The sequence below is a fragment of the Pezoporus flaviventris genome, unplaced genomic scaffold (assembly GCF_033815535.1).
Source record: "Pezoporus flaviventris isolate CSIRO_AGI_PZ_B2104156 unplaced genomic scaffold, CSIRO_AGI_Pfla_v1 ptg000023l, whole genome shotgun sequence".
Classification (NCBI taxonomy): domain Eukaryota; kingdom Metazoa; phylum Chordata; class Aves; order Psittaciformes; family Psittacidae; genus Pezoporus; species Pezoporus flaviventris.
In genome coordinates this window covers 17660338-17681248 of record NW_026892571.1, presented here as the reverse complement: position 1 = coordinate 17681248, position 20911 = coordinate 17660338, and the positions used below count along the sequence as shown (strand labels likewise).

Here is a 20911-nt window from a genome sequence, read left to right as displayed (position 1 = left end):
CTACACCCAGTTTCAACGTCTGCTGTCAGTTCAGCAGTGCACTGCTGCCATCCAGCCCTGTTTCCAGCAGTGATCCTCATTCAGTTCTGTCTAACTCAGGTTTCTTGAAATAATTCTTTTAGTGCCCTTTTTAACTGTCTTTTAGACAGGCGCTCATTTGGACAGAAGTAGGCTGGGGACTGACTATGTGTGAAATTACACTGCCCCATCTGATGGAGTACAGTCAGCTTTGGTGGGAGATGTGCAAGAAGGGAAGATGCAGTTGGAGGCTGGGTCTAGATAATAACCTCTTAACCAGGCTCAGCGTGGCCTGGAGAACATGTCTGAGCAGAGCCTGGGCTAAAAGAACAATATTTGGATTTCTCCTGTACTTTGTTCCATGCAGTGTACAAACAGGAATCCCAGGACAAAGTGTACTCCATGTGAATTGTACCAAATGCACTGCAAGGGGCTGCTTCTGTTGGCTTATAAGGATCTGGTTAAAATGCAGAGGACACTGCCAGAGAAAAAAGGAACCTAGTCGTTTGGTTTGGTAAAAATAAGCTTTTATGGACACAAAAATCAACGTACTTTTCCTATGATTGATGGAAAAACAGTTGTGGAAGCAATGAGTGATTCTGCAAATCCATCTTCATGGGTCCTTTTAATTTAGAGGCATGACTCATCGGAGCAGGGACTAGGACTACTTGGATGGTTGTATGACCACAGGATGCAGCCCTGGAAAAGTGTTTTTGTAAACAAATAAACATGCTCCTTCCTGTTGGAAACTCAGATCTTTCAGCACTGGGCAAGCGCCTGAGAACCTGACAGGGAAAGGAGTAAGAAATATTAAACACAATGCCAGTTGCTTGGTCCAGATCCAATAGCAAGAGGTGAATGAAACACATCGAGTGAAAAATAGATGAGTCTTTTAAAGTCCTTTAATAATCTGAAGTGTTGTTTGCATCAGGAACAAAGAAAAGACATGTTAAGTGGAAATTGCCTGCAGAGACAGTCTTACAGCCTGGCAAAACGGAAACAGAGGGGATCTTCTAGACAAAGCAAGACCTAAAATCTGCACTGGGGTATTTGACAACAGCTTGTGCTATGTTGTGCTGTATGTGCAGGGAGTTATCCAAAGATCACGTCTCCAAAATGGATTTCACACTATGGCTTTTGACATCTGATGAAGTCTTTGGAGAGAGATTATCCTCTTTTCCTGGAGAAAGCAGGATGCTGGCTCCCATCAGCAGGCTGCTGTGCCTTCACTACTTGCCTCCCAAGGGGAAAAAAGTCCCAACAGCTGGAAACATTTCCAGAAAAGCATGTAGACAGTAGAAAACTAGCTAAATATTGCAATGTCAGGGAGTCGATTTTCTGTTCATATTCTAAAAGCTATCTTTTGGCAGCTGCTAGTGAATCCTTTAAGTACGTTTAAATCAATGAAGAGAGCCAAAGAAACACTGAAAATCATGTGAGATTAAGACGGGCAGAGTGAATCAAGTAGGGAAACGGCTGAGCAGCTGCTGGAGCCTTTTTGCTGTCACAGACCAACAAAGCTGGAGGATGCTCCAAACCAACACAAAATCCTGCTTGTGCCCAGGCCCAGGTGAGGGAAGGAAAGGCAGAGTGGGAAGAAGAATGCAAGGTTTTGCCCTTGCCTTAGCTGGGTCGAGATGTTTCAGTTGCAAACGATAGATCTATTTTACCTATTAGAGCTTGTCTAGACTAAGGAAATGTTCCTTCTATGACTATGCTGAGGTAATTACACCAGTGTAAACCCCTTTGGGCAAAACAGAGCTTTCAGTGGCCTGATTTACTCTGGTCACTTGCCAGGTTTAGTTCAGCTGGTACCAGCCTATCCTTCAGGAGCTCCTGCTCCCAGCTGGAACCCCACACAGGAGTTTTCTTCCATCTCATCTGAAACATTTGTACTGCCTATCTATCAATCAAACCATCCTCTGGGATGATCTGCAAATGTTCTTCTCCAAAAGAAGGGTAAATATTTAGAAGGTGCCTCTGTTAGTAGAGAATTGATTAATTGGCTACAAAAATAACTCTGGTTTTAAACTAAAGCATACTTTGGTTTGTGTATGCACATCAAGGAAACATATTTGCTGCAAACACAGTGAAATAGGAAGGCAGATGTAGGATGTTCAACCTTCCAGGGGCAGATGTGTCCCTTACGTTAAATGAACTTGTATGAGAGGATAAAATGTGTCCAAAGAGAGTAAAATGGGAGCTATTCCAAAGAGATTCTATTAAATTGATTAAAAAATGAGGAAGAAAAAACATGAATTAACTAAATCCAAGTGCTCACTCTGAAGCGCCTTTTAAAGAACAGAAGAGGAAACTTTAACCTAGAAGTCAGTGGCAACATTTACATTGACTTTAAAGGAGAGGCTTCACTCAATACGTGTACCATGAGGCCACATAACACCGCTGTGCGTAGCGCGGTACAGAAATGCATGTGCTGAGTTTCACACACAGCCCTCAGAGAACAGGCTGATAAATGCAGGATGAGGAACAGAGGGATTGACAGGCAGACTTGGTTATAATTTAATCTGTTTTACTGTTATCTGCAGGTGCTACAGTTAAAATGTTCTAAAAAGTCATTGCACACCTTTAATTCTGAGCAGTTACTGGAAGGCCAGTTAGAAACTCCAACAGTGGAACAAACAGGCTGCTTTGAAAGTCTCCTTTCCAAAAAAAAAAGGAGGGGGAAAAAAATATGTCTGAAGCACAAAGATGACATCAGAAAAGTGCCTCAATTCACACATGGCTGCACCTCTCCAAAAAAATTAAACCAGGAACCCGGGATTGATTTAATCACCCATACAAGCGAAAAAACGTAATGAAGATACTCGGTGCCAAATTGGTTTCTTGGGACCTTTTCCATGTAAATAATACAAATCAAACCTTGAAGTTCAGTGCAGATATGATCTGACAAGTAAGCCAGGCTCTTGCTTTTACTTTGATCCAGCTCCAGAAATATTTTATCCAAGGTAAAGTTGGTTTTAAGTGTTTTCCATTTCAGTTTTTAATTTTGGATATTCATCATATAGGAAACTTGCTTATAATGCTTAAAACATCAGCCTGGCTGCACCGACTCGCCACGCCACGCAGCAAGATTTCCTTCTCTTTTGCTCCTAAGAGGGATAACATAAAGAGCTCCCGATGCAACAGGGGTTCAGTTTCTGATCCCTCTCGTTTTAATGGTACAGTGAATGTGGACAACCCAAGTGGCGTACTTCCATACATCAAGTCAAGCTGATTCCAGAAGCTTCAGCACTGTGTCACTGCTCATAGGTGGGCCGGTGAATAACACTTCTGAATGTAGTAAGATAAATAGGCCTTTGTTTTCTGAGTGATGCCCCCAATTCTCCCCATGCTGCCATTCCCTCAGTATGTGTCTGTAACAGTGTCTTCTCTTGTTAGAAAACCTCCACATTAGGCTTACTCCAGGTTTTTTAGTATTTTACTTTTATACTTATTTGTTAAAAATACTTTAGAAATCTATTTTTACTCCATTCTAAAGCCAGGATGAAGATTCTGCAGTTCAGAAAACTATATATATATATATATATATATATATATACACACACGTATATATAAACCCTGAACCTTGTTCAAGATTCCCACTGTTGTGTGCCTCAAGACAGATTTAGGCACCTTGCTACAGGCATCCACATCGCCACAACTCAGCTCTTGTGAATAATGTAAAATCCTCTGGATTCTCTTACTTGCACAAATTGGTATGTAGTATATTTAGAATTAACAGGGCCCCTTTTTCCCTTTTCACTCGAATATGTGGTGTAAGGTTAATGAAAATAAGATGGATCTTTTATTTTGGGTCTTAAATCTAGTATTATTAAATGTGCCCACCAGAAATGTAAGATAAAATATTTGCTCTGCTTGAAGATTATGTGATATTTGTATTCTAAGCCTCACCACAGTGGGTTTCTTTAAATAGAAGCTATACTTTACTCCTAAATTGCTTAAGGCAAAGGAAGCAGAGATGATGTTTTTATGAATGTTTAAATGCAAATGGAACTGAGAGTGAATGCTATGCTAGCTAACATCAAAGGCTCACCAAAGTCTCTGCATTAATGAGGCTCTTTGTTTCCTGGATCACAGATTACAACAGGTTTCCAACTCATTGCCAAGGCTTTATCTCCATTTGGGAGGGCTGTAAATCTCAGACGATTTTTTTCACATGCAAAACAAGAGGATCATCTGAAAGAAGAGAGAGGGAAAAAAATCTTAAAGTAGCAAATATTTCATTCAAATGATTATTACTCAAAGTGGCTGCAGCTTATTTGATTTTTGTGATGTTTAAAAGAATGGAAATTTGCAGACGGAGTTTCCTATGGGGCAGCCCTCACTCATCTGGATGGGAGAGCCGAGCAGGAAAAAAGCAAAGAGCATCTTTTCCCTCTCTCTTCGCACAGCGTAAACCCGGCCCCCGAATCAGACCGAGAATTCTGTGTGATGCAAAATCAGCAATTAGCAGAAAGACGGATTTTGCTTCATTTAAATACATTCAGGACTTTTCAAAGTGGCTCCAACTCGTTCTTCTCCTCCCCAAAAAGTAATGAGATTATATCCCCAGTAATAATACCCTAATTAACAAGAAAAATAGGGACCAAGATTCTTAGCTTCCTATTCAAGGGCTGAATGTGACAATATGGAGTATATTGGGTCATAAAACCCAATTTACATGGCGTCATTACAGTCTGTGCAGCAGTCTCCAGGACCCAGGGCTATCTTATGCAATCTTAATTAAGGAAAATAAATATCGGGGTGTTGTTTTAAGCTACCGGAGACATGCACAGGACCTGTCGTATGTGATCACAAGAGATGGGGAGTTTCCTTTTCCATGGGAACTGCTTGAAAATCCCTCCGACGCCGACACAGAAGTGTCTCGTGTCCTCGGAGCGGGCTGTGAGGAGGGTAATTTGTGTTTCCTGACCCGCGGGGCCACTCAGGAAAACTCATCATTTTTGGCAGTTCAACATCATGTCTGTGCTGGGAAGGGGCCAGAATGAGGGATGGTGGCATCACCCCGGGCCTGGTGTGAGCTGTGGCCACTCTCTGTGGACATAGGCACCCACATGTGCTGTGAGCACCCACGGCCAGCAACATACCGCCCTTGTGTGCACACGTGTGTGTGTACACATGTATGTGATGTGTCTGTCTGTGCACACATGCATGTCCTGATGTCTGCCTCTGTGCACACACGTGTTGACCTGTGTGCACACTTACATGACCTGATGTGTCTCGATGTGTGCACACATGTATGTGTTGATGTATATCTATGTGTGCACGTGTGGGTTGATGTGTGCCCATGTGTGCACTCTTTAACATCCCAAAGTGTTCCAGTGTGATACGTGTTGATGTGTGTCTGTGTGCACACACAAGCGTCCTGATGTATGCCTGTTTGTGCATGCGTGTTAATGTGTGTCTTTGCACTCATACACGTCCTGATGTGTCTGTGTACATGCATATATGCTGTTACGTGTCTGTGTGCACACATATTATGAGTTGATGTGTGTCTGTGTGTGTGCATGCATATACATGGTGATGCGTGCAAACACACATATCCTGATGTGTCTCAGTGTGTGCACACACGTGTGTTGATGTGTGTCTGTGTGTGCACGCATACATGTACTGACATGTATCTGCAGCTCCATGTACAGATCTCTGTCCTCTGTGTTTAGTTGTTTTAGTGCTGCCCATCTGGTTATAGATTCATGGGCAAATGTGAGCATGCAGATGTGTTTGTGTGTGCAGATGTGCTGCTGCATGCTGCTGTGTGCAGGTGTGTGCTCATCAGAACGATGATGCATTCAGGGCTATGTTTGGATCCCACTGGTGTGTGTAGCTCACTGCTTGTATGTGCCAGATGTGCACTGATCTGTGTGTACAGATGCGTGTGCAGATGGACACACAGACACCTGTAGAGACTATGTGGGGCCACACCAATGCAGATGTATGCTGATGCATATTACAGACCATGTGCACGGACACGCTGAAGATGCGCACATGCATGCAGTTGTGTGTGTGCAAATACATACATAGGTGCAGATGGGGGAGGAGGGGTGCTCATGAGTGTGTGCACAGATGTGGAAGCAGGCACGTGTGGCCACAGGTGTGTGCGCAGATGTGTTCGCACAGATGTGTACGCACACATGTGCGTGCAGGTATGTGCGTGTACACATGTGAGCACAGGTGTGTGAGCTGATTGTGCATACAGGTATGTGCCCACACCCGGGGGGGGCTGCAGAGAGCCCCCATTTCAGGCCACCATGGGGCCCGATCACACACATCCCCCCTCGGATCACTGCCGGAGGGGGCTCACCCCGTTGGGCAGGGCTGTCGGTCCCTTTAAGACGAGCACTCCAGGACCGTGTGTGCACGTGTGTGTTCATGTGTGTGTTCATGTGTGTGTCTGTGTGTCTGTCTCTGTGTGTGTGTGTGTCTGTCTCTGTGTGTCTGTGTGTGTGTGCCCGCCCCCGGCCCCTCCCCGCCGCTGCCAATCACCCGGCGGCCGCTTTGATGCCGGCAGCCCTCGCCCGCCGCGCCGCCGCGCTCGCACACAGCCACCGGCCGCTCCGTGCCTCCGGTGCCGCCGGCGCCCGCTGCTCACAGGGCAACTTTCCGGGGCTCGGAGGGGCCGGGCCGGCGGCGGGGGGGGCCGGCGGCGGCACGGAGAAGGGGGGGGGGCGGTCCGGTCCAGCCCAGCCCGGCATCCCACGACGCCCGCCCGCAGCCTGCCGAGCCCCCGCGGGCCGCCGGGGAAGGGAGGGAAAGGAAGGAGGGGGGGAAGCTTTAAGAAGGAAAAGCAATCATAATATTATCTTATTTTTTTAAAGAAAGGCTTTGAAAGGGAATTTGGAAGGGGGGAATTAAAGGGAAAAAAAAAGTTTAAAAGTTGGAAAGGAGGAAAAAAAAAACTTTATAAAGAAAAAAATTGAAAAGAGCGATTTTTTTATTATTTGAAGATTGAAAAAAAAAAAGAGATTGAGGGTGCAGGGGGAAAAAAAAACACCTCGTAATTGCGAAGGGCTCGATCGGGCGCCGGAGAACAATACTCACCGGGAAAGTTACTGCGCGGCCCGTGAGGGAGCGGCGGGAGGAAAATGCCGCAGCTGGGCAGCGGCGGCGGGGACGACCTGGGGGCCACGGACGAGATGTTGGCCTTCAAGGACGAGGGCGAGCAGGAGGAGAAGATCCCCGAGAACGCCTTCACGGAGCGCGACTTGGCCGACCTCAAGTCCTCGCTGGTGAACGAGTCCGAGGGGACCGGCAGCCCGGCCGCCGCCGCAGCCGCGGACCCTGAGGTAAACTGCACCCCCCCCGCCTCACGCTCCCGCCCTTCCCGCCCCGCGCCCCTTTGCCCGCCACCCCGCAATGCCCGTCCGTGTCTCTCCCTGTGCAGGCCGTCCGGAGGGTGCAGGATCCGCAGAGGGCTTACCAGGAGAAGCTGCCCGACCACATGGATGATGGTTAGTCGCAGCGATCCCCCTTCTCTATGTGTGTGTGTGTGTGTCCCACGTCCGAGTGCTCGCTGTCCCCACGGTGGGTGAACTCCCCCGGGTCCCCGACCTCACCACCCCGGAGTGAGAGATGCCGGCCTGGCCGCCATGGCCTCATGGGAATGCTGCTCCTGTCAGCAGTGAGGCCTCCCAATGCCCCCCTGTGGGACCCAGCACACCTCCAAACACCCTTTCTAAAGGATACAGAGCAAAAAGACTCCCCAAAACCGCACTGTAACCTTTATGATGGGCCCCGACATGCAGAGGAATCACCTGTCATAAAGTGAGTTTTGATGGGGAACTTTAATTTTAACAGGTATGAAGCATCAGGACCCAGGGATGTATAAAGGATCTGCGTACTCTGGCTACCCCTTCCTCATGCTCTCAGATCCGTATCTGCCAAATGGATCCATGTCGCCACTGGTGAGTTCATCCTCTCCTTATGGAGAAGTTCCGTGGCCTCTCTCGCCCTGCTGCAGTGTGTTGCAGGTATCGTGCAGGCTTTTTTGCCTGACATATTGCAGCCTGCCTCCTAAAATGCCTGAGCACTGCTCTGTCTAAATGGGAGAAAGAATGGGAAGGGGGGAGAGATGCTTGGCAGCAAGCGCCTGCCTCACTCCGAACTTGCTGGAGGCGCTTCTTTTCCAGTCTCCCCATCCTCTAGGTTTGCCTTTACAATCAAACCAAAAAATGATGTAAGAATGCCCCTTCCTTTTTCTGGGTCACTGACTTTGGAGGAGAACAGCTTCTGGTGTTTGTGTTCAGGGATATGTCCCGCAGCTCGACTTCAGTTTGATGTATCTGCTTGTGAGATTGCCAGGGTTTGGCCTGCTTTAGTTCGGGCTCTGTTGTGGATGATGGTCCAGAGAGTGGATCTTGTGCTTCTAAAATGGCAATAGAGGTATTTAGGAAAAGGCTTCATGCTGCTGGAGGACTGTCTTCTTTCTATGAAGTTTTTTCCCTCTTGGGTCAAATCAGCTTTAGTAACTCTGTATTCTCATGCTTACAAGTTTTGCTGTCTGAATAATTGAACTAAAGGCTTCTCTGCAAAAGCTGTCTTTTCCCATCGCCATCTCTAGCAGAACTCCAGAAAATCATGTCATGACGTTGCCGCAGTCAGTTGGTGCTTGTGTTGCTCCTGAGGAGCCAGCATTGCTGCATTCATTTCAGACATGATTCTGTTTGTAGTCAGTAAATGAGAACAGAATATCAGCTGGTTTATTTCGGGTTTAGTTTTTCACTTTTAAAGGGATAAGGTTGGAAAAGAATACATAACATTGTGCTTAACTTCAGTCATTTGTTGGTTGGAGGGGTAGAGCGTTAAACTGGCGCTATGAAAAAGTGATGGATTGTGATGTGTGAAACTCAAGAGTGAGATGAAATATTATTTGTGGGAATCGCTGCTGTGCCCTGCGGGCTGACACTGCTGGCCTGGGTCACAGGAGATGGGTCCTTCCATGAGCCTGCCCCAGCCCCAGCACAGCCTTTCTTGGGGGCACAGATTCCCCTGCCTGCAGACTGCTGGAACTTTGCTGAAGTCAGTTTTGAGGATCTGTCCCTTAATTTTGGAGTCTTCCTTGGGTTTGCAGCCAGGAAAGATGCGTTTGCAAGACAGGGCCAGTGTACATTGTTGTAATCCAAATGAGCATTTCTCCTGTTGCTTCCCACCTTTGTGTCCCTTCATCCAGGTACCAGCTATCCCCCTCACCCTCCTAAAATGTTAAGCTGCTCTCTTCCTGGTAAATGTTTAAGTCTATTGAATTTGTCTTATTTAAACGTATTTAGTTTGCTCCCTAGTATAGAATCTGGGTAAGTTCAGAGTTACATTAGCACAGCAACTCTTTCTTGTAATGGAACATTTCTTTTAATCTTAAACCCTTACTAGATGGGCCACGAAGTGCAATAGTCTATTTATTAGCAATTAGGGTTAAAAGGAGATTGTAGCTTGTGAATTGCTTTTCCTCTTGATAATGTAATAAAAACCCAAGTAGTTCCTGTCGGAGCAGGAGTAAATAGATGGTGCAGAGCTCAAAGGGGGTAAATGAAGTAGCAGAGAGGGAATGATTCCATCCCCTTGGGAGCCATGGGAATCATCTCCTGTCCCAGCCAGCTTCACTGAGGCCCGTTCTGATCCTGTGGTGGTTTGTTGCGTGCCTTAAGAAACTGATTTGATTTAACAGACTTTTAACTCACAACCTAGCAGACATGGGAAGATTCTTCCTCAGATAAAGGCTGGTCTTGTGGTTTTTGACTTGGTATAATAGCTATTCCAGTATTGGATAATAGCTATTCCAGTATTGGAATAGCTGGGCAATTTTGTCTTGTATTTATATTGACTATGCAAAGGTTATCATAGTAAATTGTGTATTGTTTTCATATAGATTTATTGCTACTGTGTATATTGGATGAATTGTGGGCTATAATCTGGTGGCTGTTTCCAGTAATTGAGGAGGTCAGATCTGTGACCGAAGATTGCAGATACTTCACCATCCATAGAAGTGTGTTTAATTAACACTTTAGCAAAAGTAGAGTCGGAGAGGAGGGTTGTGTGAGTGAATGGCATTATGTACCACACTTGTGGGTGCGCTCGATAGTGGAGATTGTATGTTGGTTAATGATGCTTCCTGGAAACGGGTGTTTGCAGCCAGGATGAAGTTCAGAACCTTCCAAAACTAAAAATTAAATGAATTAACCCAGGAGTACTTTGGCAAACTGTCAGGGCTTTACATTTACCTGATTGAAAAACAGAATACATGGCTGTAGATGAAGGGCAGCCAGCGCCGATCCTGTGGGCTGAACCCCACTCTGTGACTCACTGTAAAACCACAGTTCTGTTCCGTGGGCTCCCTCCAGACCCCAGCTGGGCGCTGTGAGTGGTGCTGGAGCCAGCCCGTGTGGGTGTGTTGCTGCCAGTGGTACCAGTGTGCTGCTTTCCTCTTTTTCTTTCTTATTTTCTCAGCAGCATCACTTTTGTTTTGTTTCCCTGAGGTGGCTATGGCCTGCTAACTGTTCCTCGGCTCTCTCCAGCACCCTGCTGAGCTCCCCACATCTCCCCAGCCAAAATTGCCTCTTTTTACCAAAACACACTTGTGTTATTTACATGCTGTGAGACACCCCCCTGCAGTCCTGTGTCCAGCTCTGGGGCCCTCAATACAAGAGGGACATGGAGCTGTTGGAGCGAGTCCAGAGGAGGCCATGGAGATGCTGCGAGGGCTGGAGCAGCTCTGGTCTGGAGCCAGGCTGAAAGAGTTAGGGTGGTTCAGCTGGAGAAGAGAAGGCTCCTTAAGGGGAGACCTTAGAGCAGCTCCAGTGCCTAAAGGGGCTACAGGAAACCTGGAGAGGGGCTTTGGACAAGGGCCTGTAGGGACAGGCCAAGGGGAATGGCTTTAATCTGCCCGAGGGAAGACTGAGATGAGCTCTTAGGCAGAAGCTCTTCCCTGTGAGGGTGCTGAGGCGCTGGCACAGGGTGCCCAGAGAAGCTGTGGCTGCCCCATCCCTGGCAGTGCTCAAGGCCAGGCTGGACACAGGGACTTGGAGCAAGCTGCTCTAGTGGAAGGTGTCCTGCCCATGGCAGGGGGCTGGAGTCAGATGAGTTTTAAGGTCCCAGCCTGTGATTCTATGATCTTGCTCTGAAGTGATGCACTGGACATGTCTGGGTACCTAACAGCAGCAGCAATGGCAAGCCCAGTTGATGTCTCCAGCGACCAGCAGGATGTGGCAGGAGCCACCCTGTAGTGGGCAGATCCTAGGCATTGGGCTCAGTGGCCACCTTTGCTCCAGGTGGCAAACATGAATTTAGGGTAATTCAGCTGTAAGGATGCTGTTTGAGCATGCACAAGTAGCCCGGCCTGGCAGTGAAGCTATCAAAGAGGGAAGGGAGGGCTAGGAGTGAGGAAGGAGCCTGTGCATGCATCTGAAACCTCAGAACCAGGAGAACCGTTTCTCACCCGTCGCTCTGGTCTTGCATATGTGGTTGGTTGCGGCTCTGCTTTGGCTCTCCTGACTTGCAAAGTCCAGCTTTTCCTTGAGTGAAATATATAGGATTTACCAGTTAAAAATCTGCAAGAAACTTCCAAAGAATACTGACAAGCTGAGGAACTGTTTTTCTAACTGAAATAAAAAATCATAAAACTATATCCTTTTTTTAAATAGTACAAATGACTTTAAATCAAATTAAGGTACATCCTTAGTGAGAACATCAGCCTTTTAGGTGGTTACAAACATTAGAGGTCAGACATGGTCAAACATGTTAACACTTTGATCAGATTAAAATATTTTTCTTGCTACAGTTATATAATTGAGTTTAGACCCGAGGGGGTTTTCTGAACATTGTTATATCTTGTACCATGTGGTAGTTAAATGGTAGAAGGAGTACTTATAAGTTCCTTTAAGATCCTTTTGTAAATAGGTTTATAAAAGAGGGGAATGAGCCATGCTGCCCCGTATGTAGGGCACAAGCTCTCCCCGCTCCAGTCGATGGCAGAGCTCCCCAGGGAGCTCTTCACACCTTCTGTGCACCTCTGTTGTGTGAGGTGTGTGCAGGCAGAATTCAGAGGTTCTGTATTTAAAGTTGAGGCATTGGACTTACTGTCTGTGTGAGCAAAGAGATCCAAGAGCCTCAGTTTCTTTGGAAAACAGACACTACCTCATTTTCTTAATTATGAAGTTGTCTAACCAGAGCTGATGCAGGAGCAGAAGGGTGGTGGTACCTTCCCAAGCTCTGCACATCTCAAGTCCTCAAATGAGGCTGCAGGTTCCAGTGTTCAGAGCCTGGTCCCTGTGGTCCAGCAAGCTCCTTGAGCTTGGTTCCTGCTCAGAGGGTTTGAAATGTCCCCTTGGGCAGGGCAAGATGAAAGTGCAGTTACTGCTGGCCTGTGGCCACAGGTCCCACATGTCTAAAGTGAAGTCAGAAAGCATGGAGCTGAAATCCTTCTGCTGCCCTTCGCTGGACAGAAGCAGCTGAGCTCTGGGACGTGGTGCTGCTCCATCCCTTTGCAGGAGGAGGCTGTTGCCCCCGCAGCAGTTGGTGGAAGGAAATCTGCAGCTCAGCTGCTTCTGTGCGGAGGTCTTTCTTTCTGTCCCAGCTTGCACTGTCAGGGCAATGGTTTAGTGGTGCTTTTTCTTGTGTTGAGTTCGGATCCTGTTGAAACCAGTGGGAAAACTCCCTGGAGCCGCCATGTGATAGGGATTTGTTGCTGTGCGTGAGAGGGCTGCTGCATCCCTCTCCAGATGTGGTGCATGGAGGGAGGGCAGCTGCAAGCCACCGGTAGGTCTGCGCGTTCCCAGCAGTGTCTGCAGCATCCTAGCCAGGTTCGCTGGCATGGGGCTTGTGCTATGGGACCTCACTGGGACAGTGCTCTTTCCCCATAGATTGTTATATTCCCAGCAGAAAGCATTTGGAGTGCGGTGCCTGCTGATGGATGTCCTGGCAGACACACAGATTAGTAACTTGTTCCCTCCCGACCAGAGTGAATCCACTAATTCCAGCTCTTCTACCTAACTTGAAATAGGGTAATGGTGAAAATAACTTTTTTCTATTAAAGCATGATGGGGGATAGGTGGATGTACCAAGGCACAGGGCTTCCGAGGTCATTTATTGCATGTCTGATTCAGCCTTGGTTCCCCCCCAAGGAAAATTCTTGTGTTAATTTCTGAGTTCATATCACACCCTCAATTTTGAAGCAGAACTTCCCTTTGAAATAAATTAGAGAGTTCTGCTTAAGAAGCAGTGACATGATACAGCACTGCCTGTGTGTGGTCTAATAGAACCTTATTTTTAAAATGGTTGGGAAGGCAAAAAAGAGGAGGAGAAATGTCACAGGGAAGCAAAAAACCAAGTTTTATGTACATCTGCGCATGTGAATGAGTGTGCATGTGATTTGGACAGTTCAACAATGTCTGCTCTCCCACTGGGATTCCTTCACAGTCTACCCTGGAAGTGGCTACCCAGGCATGGGATGCTTTGTCAGTGGGGAGTTGCTATGAGATGTGTATGGTACAAACACCGTTCCTGCAAGCTTCCAGCTGTTGCTGTTTGTGAGGTGCTATTAGCTCAACTGGTTGAGAATTTGGAGAGAATAGCAAAACCCTCACATCAGCCCAAGCTCCCAAGGCTCCTCGATGTTAATGGTTAATAAGTTTGAAGTTGTAACTGTGAAATACAAAGTGATATGGGGTTGAGCAGCACATGGCATGTGCTTTAACCAGGAGAAGGGAGTTTGCGGGCGTTTGCTGTTCCAATGTACCCGTTCAAGCAACCACACGTGTTCCTGTGACTAAACAGCCATGGTAGACTCTGTGGAGATGACTCTCTTGACTGCTCTCGCAGATCATCTGTGAAAGGCCAGATCCTAATCGCAGGCTGAATCCCTCTCTATCTGTAGCATGATCTGCAAGTAAAGCAGGTTTTCAGGATACGGGTGGTGTAAACTGCACGCCTGAGATTGCAGTCTGGTCCAGACTGTGTGTGTCTGCATGTACAAGGCATGACGGTTATTGGTAGGGCACAGTGAAGTGCTGAGAAAATTCAGCAGTTTGGGGGAAACATCTACAGATTGCTATTAGTGTCACATCCACAGTTCATAGAATCACAGAGTGGTTTCATACAAGTTGGCCTTTGAGCCCCTCACTAGTTCACCATGGGAAGGTGAAGTAAAGACCTCTTGTATGCTCACAGGAGGCTGTGCTAGACAGGGCAGGTTTGCACGTGCTACCGTTAAGTTACTAAAATCTCCTCCACCATGTGTGAATTAAAGAAATCCTTAAGGATTGTCTCCTCCTGGCTGTTGTATTGATTTGAAGAGGGACTAGATGCCAGACATCCTCTTGCAGAGGTCATTGCCGCTGCAGGACCTTATCTCCATCCCACCTCTCTGAGGCTTTGGGCTGTCCACACCGTCACGTAACACCTCTCCTTTGCTGTGCACTTGCTTGGTTTCCCATGCCTTTGCTGCTCCAGCTCACTGCTCTGGGTGCCGGGAGATGGCTTACATCAGCATCTCTGCCAGCCTGATGTATATATGCTCTTACCTCATCATTTACCAGTGGTGGGTGGAGGGCACAGAAATAGGAGAGGATGTGCAAGTTGCTTCCTGAGCTCTTTGCAGAGATATTGCAGCAGGGAAACTCTTCAGCCTGATCAAATCCCAGGTAGTGCCAAGCTGGGACCTGTCAGTCCCCCCTCCCCACAGACTCTTTTCATGTGCTATTCTTCCAAATCTCTCTATAACGTGATACTTGCTTATTAGTCTGTGTGTCTGGAGGATGAAACAAAGGTTTGGTAGGAGGGTGGGTGACTCAGAGGATTGGTAACAGGATGCAGAGCTGTTCGTTTCCGAGTTTCCAGTTTTAATCCAGCTGAATCAGTAAAGCCCAAATGGCTGCTCTGTCTGCTGGCTTGTCCAGTGGTATGGCCAGGAGGGCACAGCTCCCTCCAGCCCCCAGGCAGGGTGAGTGTTCCATGCTGTGGATGAGGATTTGTTCTGGGAGCCTGCGAAGTGTGCCAAACCCTCTGTGAGTATCAAGTCTTCGTTCTCACCTCAGGACAGCCCATTCAGCACATGCTGCTGGCTCACAAACCCACCTACTTCATGTCTTTAAGGAAGTGATTGCAACATCCTATGCTTCTGTCTCTTGATTACAGCAGGATCCTTTTCTTGGTCACCTCCCAGTGATCTTGGACAAAGAGCTCTCATCTTCACCTCCTTATGGAGTGAGTTATCCCTGCTCTGTCCCTTGGGATCTCTCTGATTTTTTGCCTTTAGGTCTTTTTATTTTATGACCATTCCCAAAGTTATGAAGGACTATTTCACCACCAGTGCCTCTGTGAAGTGGTTTCATGGAAAAAGTGAGACAGTTGGACAACACTGAGGATGAGGAGGGTTGGCAAAAGATGGCAGAGTTAATGGTACCCGCCCAAAGGATCCTGCTGGCTGGAGGTGCTGGGCAAGAGGTCACCAAAGTGGCTTTAAACCACTGCTCCTCTCCTGGCCACCGCTTCTGTGCTAAAGACAGCTCAGCTGCAAGGAGAAGAATCTGGTTCATTGTGTTTCATGGGGTCCCAAAATTAGTATTTTGTTAAAGAAAACAATAAACTCAACAATGCTGTGGTAAGTTTTTGAAACCAAAGTAAAGCTGGATCCTAGAATCTGGAGCACTTTTCCCCTCCGGTTATAACAACTTTACATTTGATTAAATGATAGGCAAAAAAACGTCTCAACAGTGTCTCCTTTGTTCCATTGAGAATCTGGAACTATAATATACAAAGTACACGTCTGCCTTGAAGAGCTACGCAGTAATCATGGACTGACCAAAAAAGCTCCTTTTTTAAGTGATTCAGCTCGTCTGCTCTATATTGAATTTGTGTTCTGCTGTGGTTTGCTCCAAGGAACAGCAGACACGAGTGTAAACAGAGGCTCTCCTCTGATGGGACTTAACACAAAAGTAAAATGTGAAAGCCACAGATCACAGAAGTCTGCTTGACTCAGCATGAGGGGATTGCAGTGATAAACACACTGTGGAAAGAGGGCTGGGAGGATGCTATTCCCAGCAAGATGCTCAGGAAGGCTCGGGAATGTGGAATTTTTATTCCGACACTGAGGAGATGGCACTGTGGAGACTGCTTTCATGTTTAGGAAATAAACCATCCTAAGATCTACCACATGGCAAAAGTGTTGTTCTTAGTGTGGAGAGGCTGATGAGTTGGGTCTCATTACATGCTGCTGCCTGGAGTTACTGGTGTGGAAGCAGAGATAGCGAGGAGGAGTCACCATCATCCACAGACCTTGCTTTGTGTGACTCTGCCCTAAAAAAGAAAGGGCAACTAATGTGGGAGGCAGTGCACAACCCCTGACACCAGCATAGCCAAGGTCGAGGTTTGGCCTTTGAGCTCTGGCTTCCTGCTATAACTTAGAGTGGGGCATTGCCAGCTTTGAAATCCAACTGTCCAAAGGAATATGTGGAGTCAGAAATCCAGGTGAGGTTTTGGGGGATTGCATCTCTCTGTGCTGAGCTTTCCTTTGGGATACCAAGTGCTGTCACAATTCAGATATGCGCATGAACCCCAAATCCGAAGCAGAATAATAGAAGATAAAAACTAAAGGAACAAAGCCACCCAAACCTTTTTGTTTTACTTTCCCTGATATAAAGTGATTTCTCCAGGACTCTGCACCATATGAAACACATTATAAATGCTCTTGTAAAATCCACATCATTATACCACATGAAAGGCCGGGTCCTAAAAATAGCCACTCGGAGAGGATGCAGGCTAGTAGCAATTTCGGTGATCATGAAATAGTTGTGTTGACATCCCTGTGCATGCACACCCACAGAAAGCTTTGACTTTCGAATATTCTTAGCAACATTCATGCTTTATGGAATTTTCCACATTCTAGTCCCAGGAATAGTCCCTTGCTCAGGGGTGTTCCCGTGTGCTCTTATCCCTATGTTTCTAACTTGGATTTTATTGAGAAAATGAGTAAATCAGTTTTATTTTGTTTTATTTTACATGAAACTCTTTTCTTTGCTGTCAGTTTGACAGCATCAGTTGTATTTCCCTGTCTTCTATCGATGGAAATACTTTCTTTTCCTTCAATAGACACACACATCCCTGTATTTTGGAGGGATAACTGTCAAAATGTAAACCTAGAGCTTTAGGTAGTGTGAGGAGCTGCCACATCTACCTAGCCTTTGAGCTGCTGTACTATTCAAAAGAAAGTAAATGAAATCTGCGGTAATTATGCAGCAGTGTATCCCCAACAAAAAAAGTTCTTCCTCATCCCAGGGATCAGAACTTGGCTTTTGTTTGGCAGTATGAAAGGATGCAGCCTCCTGGCTTTGGGCTTTGGCTGGGATAAACCGCTGTAGCTCTGGGATAGGCAACAGAGTCCTGCCAGCTGATATCGCTCGAGATCTTTTTGAAGAGCTCCTCAGGTTTGATTTTCTTGCTGTTGTTTCGGGTTTAGCTGGTTACTTGTTTGAAATCATCACTATAGGGATAGTTTTCTGTAAAGAATGTTAGAATCTTCAGTGCTGATATCATTTGCATGTTTCTTTTGTAAGTAGAAGTGGGGATGCTGGAGTTGTACAGCCTCAAACACAAGGATGGCTGAAGGTTTAAGCCTGGCCAGGGTTTTAAGTGTGTGGTCCCTCAAAAGCCAGTTGGAAACAGTCTATTTCCTCAAAATAAGTTTGCTTTTGGAATTGGAACAAAATCTGTGGCGGTAGCGAATGCAGTAATCGGGTGCTGAAGAAATGACATTGCTGCTTAAATAGCTGGCATGAACATCCTGAAGTCTGAAGTTTCATTCAAATCAGATGGAGCTGTGGTTGTAACGGGGCAGGACACAAGCTCTTCAAGCAGTGCAACTCGGAGTGATTTACTGCAAGACTTAAGAGTTGTTCTCTGCATTGTTTTAACTTAGGGGCAGCTCTTGTCCCTTGTCCAGGTCTGTCCCTTTTCCAGTGGAAACAGGCTTCAAGTTTTTAGATGGATCAGTTGAATTCTTGCAGGATGTTACTGACTGAAGGATCAAATGCTGTAAAGTGACCTGACAGCTGTGTGTTTGCTGTTGGCTAGTATAGCACTCTCAAAAACAGCTGGACCAGGGAACATGGGAACACTTTGACAGGGCAGTGATTTTATCTAAACCTCATAGAGTAAGTGCATTCATTTCTACACACAGTCAGCAGTGATGTAAGGATAGATTTCCAACCAAGTGCTTAGACATTTTGGCTCATGTTGGAATTCATGCTCTGTACAATATAACAGATACTGGTGTTTAGAAATAGCTAAAAAGCTTTTGATGTTTCTGGCTTGTAGTTAACATCGTGCCTAAGCCCTTTTGTGTTTTTTGTAGTTGATTTGATAGCTGAAACCAGGGATATATCTGGCAATGTGAGTTTTTTACTGTTCTGGTGAACTCTGATTTTCCTGTTGGGAGCAGAATTCAGGTACAAACACCAAATGTGTGCTGGCTGGGACTTCTGACAGCACTTGAGCACACGGGTTATTGTAGAAAAAAACCTCATTTCTACCCTTGAGGACAGAAAATTACCTCATGTATCAGTGCCAGTTGCTTGGTTATTGGCATTTACTGGAAATAGCATATAACTGCATGCATAGATTTAAACTTGGCCAAAGAGAATGTTTTAAAATTACAGTATTTCTACTGATCTAGTACATGGATCTGCATATAAATGCCTGAAAGATCAGCTCCTGTATCCAAAAGCATCACTCTTCATCCAAATTCTCTTCTAAAAGCAGTGCCATGGCTGGCTCCGGGCGGGAGCGTTGGTGTTTGCTGTGGGTGGGAGCTGCCTCTCTCCTGTCTGCTCCCCAGGGAGTTGGTTTGATATGGAGCCGAGCAATTCCAGGTGCCCTGTCAGACACATGTCAACAGCCAAATACACAAACATGAGTAGCACCACTTGTTTATGTGTTAACACAGGATGTTCTCAAAATCAGGTAAGAAGTGAGGCAGGGTACCAGATTTTACGGCAGAGGAACCGGATAGTCTTGTAACTGCCATGTGGGGCTGCAGCGGAGGAAGCACGGTTTGATCCCAGCTCCTGCTCCCAATCCTGCAGGAGCTTGTTTTGCCATGACTCAGTTTCCCTTAGGAGCATTTTGGAGCTTTATCATTTCATGTGTAAGCGCTGTATGGAGAGCATTGCAGGGAAACCTGGTCTGGTGGAAGGTGTCCAGGCCCATGGCAGGGGATTGGAACTGGATGAGCTTTAAGGTCCCTTCCAACCCAAACCAGTCTGAGATTCTATGAAAGCCACGTTGATACTGGATAAAAGCCCATCAAATCCAACCCAGGCTGCTGCGAGAGGGGATGTTTCAGAGGTGATCAGAGAAGGACTAGCCAAAAAAAGTAAGCTGTGCTGCCTGTAGACCATTTACTCTAAGATATTAAACAAATTGCAGTTTCATCATGTTTTAGCAAGTTGCAGGTGGTCCCAAGACCACAGTGCCTTCAAGGTAATTGGCATCTTTTCTCTCTTTAAAAGCAAGTTGCCTTCTCAGTCTGAATGGTATTTTCATAGAGTGGCATTAGCTCGGTGGGAATGAGCCTTGGATGGTCCAAATACACATGCCGCACAAATCAGTGCTATTAATCCGAGGACAAAATGTCATTTCTTATTTACCCACTTGTAACATGCTGATGAGAACAACCTCCAGGACTGCACGGCAGAGTTTTTGGACACATGTACCAAACCCCTGGATGCATAATTCAAATTCCTTGTCATGAAGAATGAGTCTATTTATCTTGGAACCTTTTTTACTTGAACAGTAATCTCTAGGAAATCATTTGTTAACAGTAGTTAGCTGCCAGTTTGTCAGTTAATGGCTTGAGGCAAAGTCTGAAGCAAACTGAATCTTTTCCAGGGAGATGCTGTTGTCGCATGTGGTGCAGAAAGGTTTATACCAGAAAGCATTAGAGGAGGCGGTCAGATGAGTTCAGTCCAACTTTCAGAAGCATGAGGAAACTCGGCACAATGGGGTAGGGAAGGCTGTTTTGGGAGTGCATCCTTTTGTGAGATATTAAAGCCATCAATTGTGCCCGTGTCAACTTCTAAGCCTAAAGTTTTCCTTACTGGAGGCTCCAGGTGTGAGCGTGCAGAGGCCAAAACCACATGTGTTCATGGTGGCTGGGGCTCAGCCTCATGCCCTGTGCAGCTCTGCATCCCAGGCATCCTGTGCAATTCTCTGCATCCCATCCCTCTCTGAATCTCTGCATCCCAGGCATCCTGTGCATCTCTCTCTGCATCCCAGCCTTTTCTGCATCCCAGTCACAGGGGCAGTGGGGAGGGACAGCTGGGGTGCCTTGGGGTGTCTGCCAGGCAGCAGAGTCCTCCAGCTTCTTAGTCATTACCATGTCTCTATAAAGGTCTAACAGCGAGTTTCAGTTAGGTAATGAGAGTTATCTGATGTCTCTTTAATCTGAGCAGCATCACTGCAGCATGATAACCTCACATCACCGTTGATCTTGTGCTCAGTGCTGCAGGGAGGAAAGTGGCAAGAATGGGTGAAAATACACTGGAAAAGGAGCTGAGAAAAGTTGTCCTATTCTACACCAAATCCCTCCTTCCTGCAGCAGGAGCGGGTGAGAAATAACTGCCCCAAGTAGAAACTCTCCCATGAAGCCACAAAATCCAGCTGAAGTAAATACCACTTCCCTGCAGCATTATCTCCCACTCTGTGCTGTCTACCCACAGAGGATGGTAGGGTGTAGGAACTGGCAGGGGATTAATGGCAGCTTGGTTCATAAAAACTCTGCTGCCAGAAGGACGTGGGACCCAGACAGAAGTAAAGAGGGGCTGGTTCTCTCTGCAGATGCCCCCAAGTGCTATTTGTCTGAGAGCAGATTTTCCCACAGATCTTTGGCCTT

The 20911-nt window shown here is 46.5% G+C and overlaps 1 protein-coding gene and 1 long non-coding RNA gene across 10 annotated transcripts in view; one reads left to right on the top strand and one right to left on the bottom strand.

Annotated features, from left to right (window-relative positions):
• Positions 1–7215, bottom strand: part of LOC133271188 (uncharacterized) — a 38173-nt gene extending 30958 nt beyond the window's left edge. For all 3 annotated transcript variants that reach the window (XR_009744030.1, XR_009744031.1, XR_009744029.1), the window contains exons 1-2: positions 7078–7215; positions 4073–4215 (exon numbers count right to left, since the gene is read on the bottom strand). This is a non-coding gene — a long non-coding RNA (uncharacterized LOC133271188). The remainder of the gene's footprint in view (positions 1–4072; positions 4216–7077) is intronic.
• TCF7 (transcription factor 7) overlaps positions 6783–20911 on the top strand; it is a 61460-nt gene continuing 47331 nt past the window's right edge. For 5 of the 7 annotated variants that reach the window (XM_061457086.1, XM_061457085.1, XM_061457091.1 and 2 more), the window contains exons 1-3: positions 6783–7322; positions 7421–7487; positions 7834–7940. In XM_061457086.1, the coding sequence (XP_061313070.1) occupies positions 7122–7322; positions 7421–7487; positions 7834–7940 (375 nt within the window). In that variant the 5' untranslated portion in view covers positions 6783–7121. The remainder of the gene's footprint in view (positions 7323–7420; positions 7488–7833; positions 7941–20911) is intronic. The other 2 variants (XM_061457092.1, XM_061457089.1) reach the window with 1 other exon arrangement.